At 35.2% G+C, this 12,982-nt stretch overlaps 1 protein-coding gene across 1 annotated transcript in view; it reads right to left on the reverse strand.

Annotated features, from left to right (window-relative positions):
- Positions 1 to 4,162: 4,162 nt before the first annotated feature.
- LOC121297506 overlaps positions 4,163 to 12,982 on the reverse strand; it is a 35,386-nt gene continuing 26,566 nt past the window's right edge. The window contains exons 22-30 of the mRNA XM_041223855.1: positions 12,516 to 12,677; positions 11,903 to 11,995; positions 11,564 to 11,713; positions 11,160 to 11,293; positions 10,741 to 10,935; positions 10,004 to 10,271; positions 8,759 to 9,030; positions 5,727 to 6,318; positions 4,163 to 4,260 (exon numbers count right to left, since the gene is read on the reverse strand). Coding sequence (XP_041079789.1) covers positions 5,877 to 6,318; positions 8,759 to 9,030; positions 10,004 to 10,271; positions 10,741 to 10,935; positions 11,160 to 11,293; positions 11,564 to 11,713; positions 11,903 to 11,995; positions 12,516 to 12,677 — 1,716 coding nt within the window. The 3' untranslated portion in view covers positions 4,163 to 4,260; positions 5,727 to 5,876. The remainder of the gene's footprint in view (positions 4,261 to 5,726; positions 6,319 to 8,758; positions 9,031 to 10,003; positions 10,272 to 10,740; positions 10,936 to 11,159; positions 11,294 to 11,563; positions 11,714 to 11,902; positions 11,996 to 12,515; positions 12,678 to 12,982) is intronic.

Below are 12,982 nucleotides of genomic sequence, written 5' to 3' on the forward strand. Positions count from 1 at the left end.
GCCAATAAACACATGAAACGAATCTGCATGAGAAATTATCATGACAATATATGTGCAACTGAAAAGAGAAATGAACAATTTTACAAAACCAGAACAAAAGCAACAATGTAATTGTAAAAATCAAATGCCCCTCAAGAACGCAATTGATTATTATTATAATTATTGTTGTTGTTGTTGTTGTTGTTGTTGTTGTTTTAAAGTGGTAAACATTTAGAAAACACGATCCTTTTTCTGGGAAAGAGAAGTCACCGTGTAATTATTTCACTTCCCTGCCCGTTTATGCAGCCTGTTGATTCAACGATTTAAAACTATCAATCAATTATAAACTGTATTATTGCTGCTACCTAAATAACACGGGGTAGGTTGGGTTGAAATGAAAAAATAAAAATAATAATAATTAGTTAATTACCGCCCACCATCTGTTTTTATCCAATCAGCATTGAGAACAGCAAATTACGTACAATGGCACGTTGTTAAAGCTTTGGCGGAAGGAAAACAAATCTCTTGCATTGCTGCTGTACCTAGACTGTTTTCACTTCATTCTGCAGCCAGAAAGAAACCCCCAAGAATAATGCTTTATATCTCAGTACTAACAACCGGTGTTTTTTACAGTCTCTCCGGCGTGCTCCGGGCATCATTCCTGTATTCACACACTCTGTGCTTCCCACATACCTCTGGAATCGAGCAGATGAGGACGTCGGCACAATCGCTGTTATTTATTTTGTGTGTAGTGCAAATGTGATGTAACTTTAATGAATGAAATACAGTAATGACATTATCCGCTGCAATTCGTGTTTAACACGATCGGTATCATTCATTATGTACACACCTCTTACTATGCATGCATTATCACATTTAGAGGAACTTTAATATGTACCTCCAAATTGTGACACTGACTTTTGCTAAGGAGTATCATGTGCATTCTCAACCAGGGATAATAAATCTCATCTTTTTTTTTTTTATTTTTTTATCTGAAATTGATTTGTTTCTGTCTCTACTCATAAAACACTTCCAGGACCTTCTACATCAAAGGAATCTGAAGACAGAAAGATGGGAAAGATTACAAAATTGAGTCCATTTGATGTGGAGTAACTAAATTAAAACTCCTATGTTAAAAAAAAAACAAAACAAAACAAAGATGACATTAACCGTCTGTGTGAGGCAGAACATTGCAAAAGCCCTTAATCTCAGCATGACTTAGTAAATCTGCCCTACCTGTATTTGATAGGGCAGGTGATCTAACCAACGTATTCTCCTTTCAAACAAGGTTTTTACTTGTGTTAATGTTTTATGAGGGTGGATGATTTGGTTTGCTGTGTTTCAAGGGGGTGCTGGAAGGAAAGGTGTTTGGGGAGCACCCCCAGGGGTCTACGATCTTGATGACCCCAGCTATGAAGATGAAGATGCTGAAGAGGTAATGTGGAGCTAAATTATGTTCTAACATGAATCATATAATAAACCAACCATGCAGGATTTGAAAACTGGATTAATTTTTGTCCTAGGGGGAAACTATTTATGAAACTCTTCAAGCAAGGCTTTTTTGTTTAATTGGGTAAAGTTTAATAAAAATTGGGACTAACTTGAACACTGCTATGTGTACAATGTAAAGTATATCGGTTTACAAGTAACATGTAGAAAAAAAACTTCAAAAATGATTTGTGACATGATTTTTTCTTTGTAGGGGTTTAAGCGAGTGTTTTCAATGACAGAAGACCTCCACCTGGACATCCCAAACTGTAACCCAGTTCTGGACAGTTTTGTGGAACTGTGTTACCTGGAAGGTGTAATCGGCAAGCAGCTCCATGATCATTGCCCTACAGAACAGGTACACTATTAGTGGAACTCGGTTAAACCTGTATTTAGGAGAGAGTATGCAAGTGTTTTTCCCTTTCACTAAAAGATACTACTGCATAGGGGTGAGGGGTTCCAATCCTGGTCATGTTGAGTTGTCTGTCTTGGCTGGGGAGCACTACCATCTGTTGGGGAGGCAAATTCTGATGGGAATAGTTAACCTGATCATGCTTCAGCGTCCCCCTACTGGTCAGGCACTCTCGAGTCCAGGCAGAGATCTTCCAGACTTGGTCTTTCCATAGCCGTAGCTTGGTGACAGCTGTAAAGTTCAGTGGATAAAAGAGTGATTATCTTGACAACCAGAACAGAGGTCCTCCCGATTAGTAACTTTTAAATACTGTATATGCTATTTGTTTTTAACTCTTGTACAGTTTGCTGGTCAATGTGTACTGTACAGTACATGCTGCAGTTTATTATTTTTATTGTCCCCCCCAAGGTGAATAACGGTTGTAGAAGAGGAAAATTGTTTTATACAGACCAGGAAGTCCAATCTGTTTTGAAAATGTATCTCTTTGACATCCTCATTAGTATTGAAGAATTTCCAGTCTGTTTTGGATGTATATTGGGGCATGTTTCCTTAAAGGGCATTAACAGCTAACTGGGTTCAGGGCATTTACACACTGGTTGTACACAGTGGTTTGCAGAGTAAGGTTACCTCCTAATGTGTGTGTTGTCCAATGTGGGGCAGTATTTGAAATGTGAATATAATTATTTTGAATGTGGTAAAACAAGCCTTACACTTTTCATATTTTTCTAATGGTCCAGTATTAAGAATCTGCCTACAGAGTGTTGGCAGTTTATGTTTAGGATGGTTTGGGGCCAAGTAACACACAGTATTTTCAGAAACCAGTTTTCTGTTTATCAGATTAAATATGCTGTTGTCATTCTCGGTATTACTTCATATTGAAATGTTATCTGTCTTTAACACACGTCATATTCAATAAAGATCAATATGCAAAACCAAAAAATAGCCTGCTCTGTTTTTATTCCCCCATTGTTTTTTGTTGTCCAAATGACAAAACCTAACATGGTTTCTGATTAAGTACTTTAAGGTAAGTGTAGGGTGGTATTGCTATTTGTGTACTAAAATGAGCAAGTAACAAATGTCCAAGTAGTTTTTAGTTGCCAACTTGCAAAATCTGGTCACCATAGCCTAGATTGTATTAACTTTAATCTCAATAGGATAAATGATTCTTATGACAAAGCTTCCTCAAATGTACCCCTATCTGGGATAAAAAGTAGCATTTTGGGTAATTATTTCCTAATGCCTGCTACAGTATTTAAATATTGTGCGATAAACATGAGTTGAAACCACATTACTGCATTTGTTCTGAATCATGTGGTGATAATGCATTAAGGCAGTGTGAATAGGAGATGTAACATAAGCTAGCATAGTAACATCAAACCCACAGCTAGACAGGCACATACTGCATACAATTAAGATGTGCTGGAAATTGTGATCATCGCTCTTGAGGCACTTGTTGAGAAGCCACAGACACAGGAAACAGTTTCCACTGTATTTTTGGAGTTGTGTTCTTGAGGTCCAAAAAAAAAAAAAAAAAAAACTCTTTCATAACGACTGAGCTGGTTTGAAATAGAGGCTGAATTTTAAGAAATCTTATTTAGAATGACACATTCACAATGACAACTTTTTTTTTTTTTTTTTTTTTTTTGCATGTAGTAGTACTCTATAGCTCTTATCCATATAAATCTAAAACTTATTTCTATTGACAATATTCTTTGTGTAACTATTCTTTTTTTAAATCAATCAAATATTAAAAAATAAAATACAATTGAAAATAAACCAGTAAGGGTCATGTCCATACTATTCCTTAATATCCATACAAATGAACTGCTCTCTTTAGTAGCTTGCTCATGACCTCTGGGTAGAATGATCCAATCTCTTCAAAGTCATCCTTTGAGAGTGTAAGGATGTCTACATAGTTTTCAGCAACGACAGACTCTGGAAATGACATTCGCTTGATGAGAAAGACAGTTCCATAACTGTTCCCATAAACCAGGTGCTCCACCACTTCCTTGTGATCTGCTCCAAACTTCTTTACACTCACCTTCCCATGCAAAATTAAAAACATCTCTGTGCCAATATCTCCTTTCATTGCAAGGTATTCTCCTACATTTTGAAAATTAAAAATATTTTAAAAACCTGTAAATAATGAACTGAAACAACTGAAATCCAGCAAATACATGATCGTGTGTATGTGTGTGTGTGTGTGTGTATATATATATATATATATATATATACACACACACGATTATATATATATATTTTCATTCATTCACTCACCGGGAGTATAGCTCTTCAGTTTCATTTTGGTCGACATATGGCGAAGAAAGGTGTCTGACAGGTGGGTGAACATTCTCTGCTTCTTCATTAAATTTACGGCAATCCTGACGGTAGAAAAACTATTTTAATTACTGTATTTTCAGGTACTATGCTGAAAAGCTAACGGAAATTAATTTAAAGCACCCAATGAGGTGTTGTACCTCCTGTTTTTTTGGTTACATTTAATAGTGTGCCTATTTTTCTTCTCTTGCTGTGCTCTGCAACATTTTTCTGAAGACTTGCATTAGATTTACCATAGCACTGTGCCAGGACAATCCTTTAATCCTCTTAGCTTTTAAATTATGAAGCGCAGCACAGGTGAGCACCACATTTCCAGTTATAGCTACCCCAAACTATACGCTTGTATATTTGTTTAACTGAACTAAAACATTTGGTAAAGCTAATCCCCCATACAGTAGGCCTTCAATACTATCCATGTTTTCAATTGATTGCCCACTTACAAAACCTTTAGTGATTTATTACTACACCTGAGATACTACTTCAGATCATAGAGGGTACAGTCTTGGTAAATCAAGTTATATTGTAGAGAACTGGGTTTTTTGTTTAGCAATGTTAATTTAATGTATATGTGGTTTGTGTTGTCAATGATGTATTATAATGAAAATCGAAAGTAATTTATTTCTGACTAATGTGCTCATATAAAGCACCTTATTGGTTAAATTAGTGTTTCGTTTTCAAGAATGACAAACTTTAGAAATGCTAGGGGCACTTGATTGTACGCACAGTGGCACCAAAGAACATAGATTGTATTTTAAAACACACAGCACTTCATCAATCAATCAATTTGCAAGTAATATAATAACTCATGCATGTGTCAGCAGCAGTCAGAGCTATACCAGTTGTTTGAATACCAACAGATTACAAGTGGATGGCTTCTGGGTAAGTTGTATTTAACCTTAATTGAATTTATTCAAGTCTATTACATTTTTTAAGAAACTAGTTTTTAAAATCAATGTTTCTCCAAGGTGATTCTGGATATGGCTTGATCCCTGGCTATTGACTCCTGTTAAAGCACTCGCTGAATAGACATCACCAGTGCAGCTAAAAACAGCTTGTCTATGGCGATGTGCTGTTTTTTTTTTTTTTTAATGGAGAATTTTGTCTCGTTTTGCTTCAGAATGGTTTGATTTTCACAAGCCATACTGCCACAAAATACACTCTGTTGTGGTCATGATCTTTCTAATGAGCTTTAGGGTGAGACGATGATTAAATTATTCACTTTCAAACAAAGCCCCTGTTTAAAACGGAGAAACAGGCTACCTCCATGACCACTGTGCTCAGAATAGCAAACAGCCTGTCATGCTGAAACAGAAGGGAGCAAACAGAAAAGCACAAACATATCCACTGTGGAATAATTCCACAGGGAAAATTACATCATGTAAAGAAACTCAGTTTACTTTGAACTGAGTGATACTTTTAATTATATTATGAACTTTCCCTTTGTTATCTGCATATCTTGTACCAACATGTTTGCTTTAATGGTATTTTAATGGTCTCAAAAAATAAATACCTGGCAAAAAGTTCAGTTTTCATACAGCTGGGAGTGTCGCTGAAAAGCAAATCAAAATCCACGCCTCTGGTACGTGCCCATCGATAATTGTAGAACTGCATTACACGCTGCTGTAAAGATGGCGGGATGTTTTCTTCTTCCATATAGTTTTTAATAGTCTGAAATAGAACAGGGAAACATTTCAATTAACCTAGGGCACAATTCTGATACCCGTTGCATGTTAGTGTGAGTATATTTAAGATAGTAAGAATTTAGAATTTTAGTTGTGAAAATGTTCCAAGAACTTTGACTAATTACCTGTAATTTCTCTTCATAGGACACCTGGAGGGAATTTTTGTTTGTCTGCGTGGAGGAAATAATTCCTATGTTGTAACCCACTAAAGTTTTGGAGAGTAGCATAACAAGAATACAAAACCATATCTCAGGATACGTAACAGCCCGGATATCACCATAACCTGTTGTTGTGAAAGTTGCTGTTGCCCAGTAAATGGCATAAATGTAGACACTGGCTAATTCATCAGTGTGACCTGTAAAACAGTAATGCTTTAGTAACAAAAGTATGCGAAAAACGTTACATTTCTGATATGTTTTACTTTTTTCAATTTGTCAGTTTTTCGTAAGTATATGTAAAACTACGAAGTGGTTTCATTTGACTTTATGAAGCAAAAGTAGTTAATTTTATAGGGCTATGCAAAACATTTGGTGCCAGTTGTAGTTTTCAAAACACTGCCTTGCAGTGATGTTTGGCATTGAACTCTACAAGGAGGCACGATGCAGCCACATTTGTTGACTGCAGAACGTGGTTCAGAAACTATCTTGATAAAACGTAGGTGTTTTGTTAAGGAATTAACCATACTTGTTAATTCCCAAAGCAACGAGTTTGCTTCTAAGCTTCAGTATTTAGCTATTGAAAGTGTATAATCTTCATGTCAGTTATGAAGAAACCACTGTCATTAGGCCCCATTAATTCATGCATGATACTAAGGCCCTGTCCACACTACATAACTGATCTCAAGAACCGTACTCAAAATTGTTTTCATTAATCCAGTTCAAAGCTTCCACACTAAAGTACTGATTCATGTTTAGTCAGGCTTAATTCCTACCAACACTATTAAAATAGTCTGGTTATAGTTCTAGCAGTGGAATGGACTGTGGGACTTAATATGACATTATCACACCATGTACTTCCGTGCTCACGAAAGCCATAGCACTAGCATGAATGTTATGGCTTTGTTTCTTAAAACCACAAGGTACATTTTATCATAATGTGTGTGTTTTGTTTTGAACTCTGAAGCTCCCCTTGGCCGATTTCATCGCTCCAGGTATCAATGTGCTTTGATTTTGGCATTTGACCACGTCGCTCCATAATCGACCATTTTACAAGAAGCCCCAGAAATTGTATACGGTACAGCAGTATTGATACTATAGTTGTTCTCAACTCCTTCAGGCTACTGTTCTGCGTATGTATTTGTAATGTCCAGATGCCAAAATATATGAGAAAGCATTTTGGGATATTGGAGGATAGACAAAAAATGTAGTTCAGTATTACAGCGTCCACAATTCTGACAAACCGCACTACCTGATGCGATCTAATTGAGAATCAGAGTCGAGACTACCCCCCGAGGTAGTCTCGAGTACGGTATTAAATGCTGCATAGTGTAGACACCAACCGTACATGGCACTTTTAAGCCGGTTTAAAAGCATAGTGTGGACAGGGTCTTGGTCTCAGGTGATAATAGTGAAACTCTCTATTCTAAAATTCACTTCTGATAAAGGTAGATGAGTCACGTCAATTTTAATACTGTAACAGGGGTCGTGGAAATTTTTCGCTAGATGAAGTAAACCTATGTGATGTGAAATAATTTGCGGTTTCTGAAGAACAAGTGAAAGTCGATGGATAATAAATTAGTAATAAATCTTCAGTTATTATAAATATGATTTGCATATTATTTAACCATATTGAAAAAGTATAAAAGCTTTACCTGTCAGTTGAGGCCAGCCATTGTGGCAAGTTTGTGGACAAGCCATTATTAAAAAAAACACAGCAGAAATGTGCACAAAGAGAGACATCAGTACAATAAATTTAAACACTCGAATCAACATGAGGCTGTGAAAGAGAGACAACATACATAACAATCATTTTAACTAGGTTTGAAAGGAGGTATAACTGCAGGTTTTTTTGGAAGTGCACAAAAGGGTTAAATATTTTATTTTAGGACTTTTCGGACAAAAGCCGTTCTTCAGCTTTACCTACACAGCTGAAAAAGGGCTTTTGTCCGAAACATCCTGAAAAAATGAATTTGTAATAATTAGCTAGTTCCTTGTCTGTCACCAACATTTGCTTTTTCGGATGCGATAAGCAGTCATTGAGGGGCAATAGCAGCGTACCAGTGGTTTAGTCCCCTTCTAGCAGACTAACTTCGGGACTAGAAAATCCCCAGGACCAAAATGAGTCCCAATCAGAGTACAAACCAGAAGATCTGGCTAATTCTGATCTGAACAGGTGCCCCAAGTTAGACTGATCATAGGAGCTATAGGTTATATAGAACAGTAATATAGAACAGTATATAAACCACATTCTTAGACAATTGGAAAAAAATGTCCTGTGCATTGTATGGCAAATCTATTTAGACCAAATTCTCTTTTTTTTTTTTTTTTTTTTATTTTAAAATGTCATTGTCATTGGCAAATAAACTCATGATGCACAGCCTGTTGTAATGTATGATATGAAATGTATATAAATGTAAACTGTATTGTATACAAACCTGAATCACACATGTCACTGCATATATGCAGAATACGGTAATGTGGACTGCAAACATGATTGTCCTCTTAAATATACATGTCATTTAATGGTTGTTTTAAAACAACATAAAAAACACAAAATAATTTAAAAAGCAGAATTTTGTTAATCTAAATATAAGTGAACAATATCTAAATTTCCACATCAAATAGCTAATGTGCATTTATTTGGCTTTTCCTATTAATAAATTTAAGTTAAATAATTAAATGTAACAACAAACTGTACTTACTTAGTTGTGATCCTCTCTTCTTCCTCTCGAATAAAAAAGAAAACATTGAACAGCCGTAGGCAATGAAACAGACGGATGTGTGACATGTGATAATCAAAGAGGTTAACGCTTGAATCATTTTGTAATAAGACAATCAATGCAAAAGGGAACGAGCAGAACATATCAAAAACAAATCCGGCTTTTCTCTTCAAGTAGTACTTAGATACTGATTGATAATCGCAGATGTACGTCCCATTTGCATCACAATAACAAATGTGAAACTTCAAGAAAATCTGAAACAAAAATAACTGAAAGTCTTAAAAAAAAAAAACTAAAAAAAAACTGTACATGCATGTAAAACAGTAATTCTCAAATGTGGCCCAGGGTGATCTGATGTGACCCTGTGATCCTCCAGTATAAACTTAACATTTTGCTAAAATGGGCCATTCAGACATTTGCTTCTTATGAAATGAAACTGACGATTTTTTTTTTTCATCACAGAGAGGTTTACACAGGTGTTGATTGTGAAAATCAGCCACACACTCTTACCTTTGGTCTCATATTGAAAGCCATTGTAGGAAACAAATTTAAAGCATTTTGTAACTGTCTTTAGTAGAGAAAATATTGCTATAAACAATCCTGAGCTTTAAAGAATTAATGAATAACAGAAACAAAACCAGATTTGGAATCCGAATAACATGAATGATATTTAGCAGAGAGACATATTCAATTTTGTACAAAAAGTGGTTGCTATGTTTTTCTATCTACTTAAAACCTCTCACAAATAGACCTACCTCCAATATCAGGATGTATTCACAGATCATACTGATAGAAAAAACATATTTGTCTATTTTGACAATGGCTGGCTATAAATAAAAGATAAAATAAATGTTGAATTAGTATTTGTTCACTATTATATATGTGGCTTAATGATGCTGGTGTAATATTTCATGTTCAGTATGTATAAATGATAACACTTCATATTTTAATTTATACAGTAGTATATTAAGAAATATAATACAATAGATTGATCATGCTCTGTGCATGTTATTCACACTGTTTTGTACGCCACCAAGGCTATAAATAACACATTCGGTATAGGTCAACATGACATCCACATAATTTTACCATGTTATGTTATACTGTATAATATATATTTTTTTTTTAAGTCTTAGAGGTTCATGTCAACAGTTTTAAAAATGTAAAAACATTTAATTAGAAAATTGTGAGTAATATTTATTATGGAACTGAAAAAAAAAGTCATACCATGTAGGTGATTGTCCAAAAGGAGATAATGACAAACAAGCAGGAGGTATACTGCAAAATGATTCGCAAAGTTTTTTCAGGATCAATTGTCATGTTGTGTAGCTGGATTATCTTCTTCAATGAATCATTATAAAACTTGCAGAAAGCTGTCCGCATTCGAACAATCAATGGTAGAGCAACATATTTAGATTTCAGTTCCTGTTCTGCCATGTATTTCAAGTACATCTGATTAACTAAACACAAAAAATGAAATTGAAATGATATGTTACATTTTAAAGTATACCATCACACACCTTGGGATCTTTTCAGCTGATCTAAATGGTAGGGATTTACATCTTTTGTACTGCTCAGCCTTTAGAGAGACTATCGTTTGCTCCTTATGTCACATCTCCCAATATCATGCTTTTTCAACAAGATGACAAAATATTTTCCTACTTTTTGACTGCCTATTAAATGGGCAACTTCACACATGTTTTTGGTTGAATTGATATGATATTGACTACTTCTGTATAGAAACATGCACTACTATCATGTCTTACTGTTATATCTGATCATGTCTGATGATGCCTGCTAGTTGTAAAGGAACATATTTGGTCATTTTCTGTATTTTTTAAAAGATACATTTCAACAATAGCATTGTAGTTTTGTAATAGGTTCAACAATAACACGATAAATAACAGTATTTATTCACTAAATGTTTTCTATTTGGGATTTCTAATAATAAGAATTACGCACACCCGGCATCAAACTTGTCTCCGTTTTTGACTGTCTCCATCTTACTGATCTGCAGTTGGTGGGCTTTAAGTTTTAACAAATGCTCCCGTTTAGCAATGGCAGAATCCCTGATTTCCTGGCAGATGTCGGGATAATATTTCACAGTACTATCCAAATCCTTCTTGTCCAAAACATACATATCACAATTTGTAGAAGCCCTGTGATTTAAATAGATCACTGTAAGTACTATATTATTAGCAGTAGTAATACTGCCTCACACAATCAGATTTCAGTATCATTATCCAAATACAATTATAAGCTTTAGTCAATATCATGTAACTGTTAATGTCCTTCATCATCATCATCATCATCTGAATCAATTATTTATTTATTTTTATATAGGACAATCCTGTGTCTAATATTATTGAAATCATTATAATACCTGATAGAAGTGCTTCGTGGCTCTGAGAAAAGCAGGCTTCCTTCTCCAAAGTACTGCCCAGCTTTCAGAGTCACCATTACACTTCTCTCATCCTGAGACAGCACATCCACCTCTCCTTTTTCTATGAAAAACATCTGGAACAAAAACATGTTAAGATACAATTTCACCTACCAGGCTGTCTGGCTCTTCTGGTGAGCCTGATTAGGCACAATGAGAGCACACTAACTTCTAGGATTTGCTATTCTAATATCACCGGGCAGACCTTCACAAGTTACGTCAAATAATATGTATATATTTTTTAAAAGTTAAAATAACATTTAAGGCTAAATGAGTACGAGCTATCACAGAGAGCCATTGTACAAAAATGTTTTCTCATATCTGCATCAAATTCCTCGTTAAGTTACCTCCGATCCATAGTCATTCCTCTTGCAAATAATGTCATTTGCTCTAAAAACACAAGGCCGAATCTTCGTTGCTAGCATACGGATAAATCCTCCATCTGTTTCCAGTTTCTCCAGACTCTCTTTGCTAAGTGTCTTTTCAAAAATTGGCCCCTGATGATACACAACAAAACAAAAAAGAGACTAATGCATGGTTTATAATAAACCCAAGATTCACTATTATAAGGGCAGGAAACATTTTTAACTACTTTTTGTTTGTTGTTTTTGAGAAACTGATCCAAGACATTTAAGAAGGGTACAAAAAGACACCGAAATTCTAAATAGAACTTATATCAAGCTTACATCAAGTTTTCCTGATAACCTCCGTTCAAGTGGAGTTAGGACATGGGAGGAACATTCTTTTGTTTTCTTTGTCTTGATATTCAGTCCAAATGCCTGAAATATAAGGTTAACTCACTCAGGTTTTGTAGAATGCAATATATAACACTTATATTATAATATTCTACCTATTATTTTAGTGGGCAGAATTATCTATTCAGGTATATTAATGTATTTACTGACATGGTAATAAATGTCCCACCCTCAGTCAGTCATCATTCCAAGTAAATAGAGATGTGGTCCCACTGCTCTTGTAAAAAGGCAAGTGGCAAAAACAATGTTTATGCATTTGAAAAGCGTCTGATTATCTATTGAGGGATATACTTGTTATTTAGGTGGCTAGCAGTCAGAATGTTTCACTGCGGATAGAAACACATACCGGTATGTGCTGATAAACGTGAGGCCTGATTTTGTATACATCTACTTGTGTTTTTATATTTCTACTAAAATGTAATGTTCTGTTATCTACCTAAATGTGTGCAAACTGCTATGTGCTAAATTATGTAATGTTTTTATTTCTAAAATGGTGCATTTTTTATTAACCACTCTGTTTTGTAAACTAAGGCTGCAGTAATACCTTTGCAATTACATCCGAGTAGATAATAGTTGAAATATCTCCAAGAAGGGAAGACGGCAGGTACTCAAAGAGAGTTTCTGGATCTACACCTTTTGTTTTGATCCACTTGAAGGAATAAAATTTCTGAACACTGTCAGCTATAGTGCCAGTAATCTTCTGACTCTGAAAAACAACATATTTGGAATATTGAGAAATGTATAACATGAGTCTAATAACAGCGTACATTTGTTGGTTTAACACCAGATATTGCACCTCCTTGTCCATTTGCTTTGTTATATAAATGAAAAGTTAAATTTGAATTTAAGGATCAGCTGACAACTTCCATTCCCACTGTCAAGCCAGTCGCCTAATTTTACCAGCTAAACCTATGCTATCAAGGGGAACTGTTTTCACGGGACAATCGGCACTCCCAGTGGGCCTCCACTAAGATCTGCAAGACCACCAAGTTTCTGATTGTATGACTCACT

Source organism: Polyodon spathula, chromosome 22, assembly GCF_017654505.1.
Source record: "Polyodon spathula isolate WHYD16114869_AA chromosome 22, ASM1765450v1, whole genome shotgun sequence".
Taxonomy (NCBI): Eukaryota; Metazoa; Chordata; class Actinopteri; order Acipenseriformes; family Polyodontidae; genus Polyodon; species Polyodon spathula.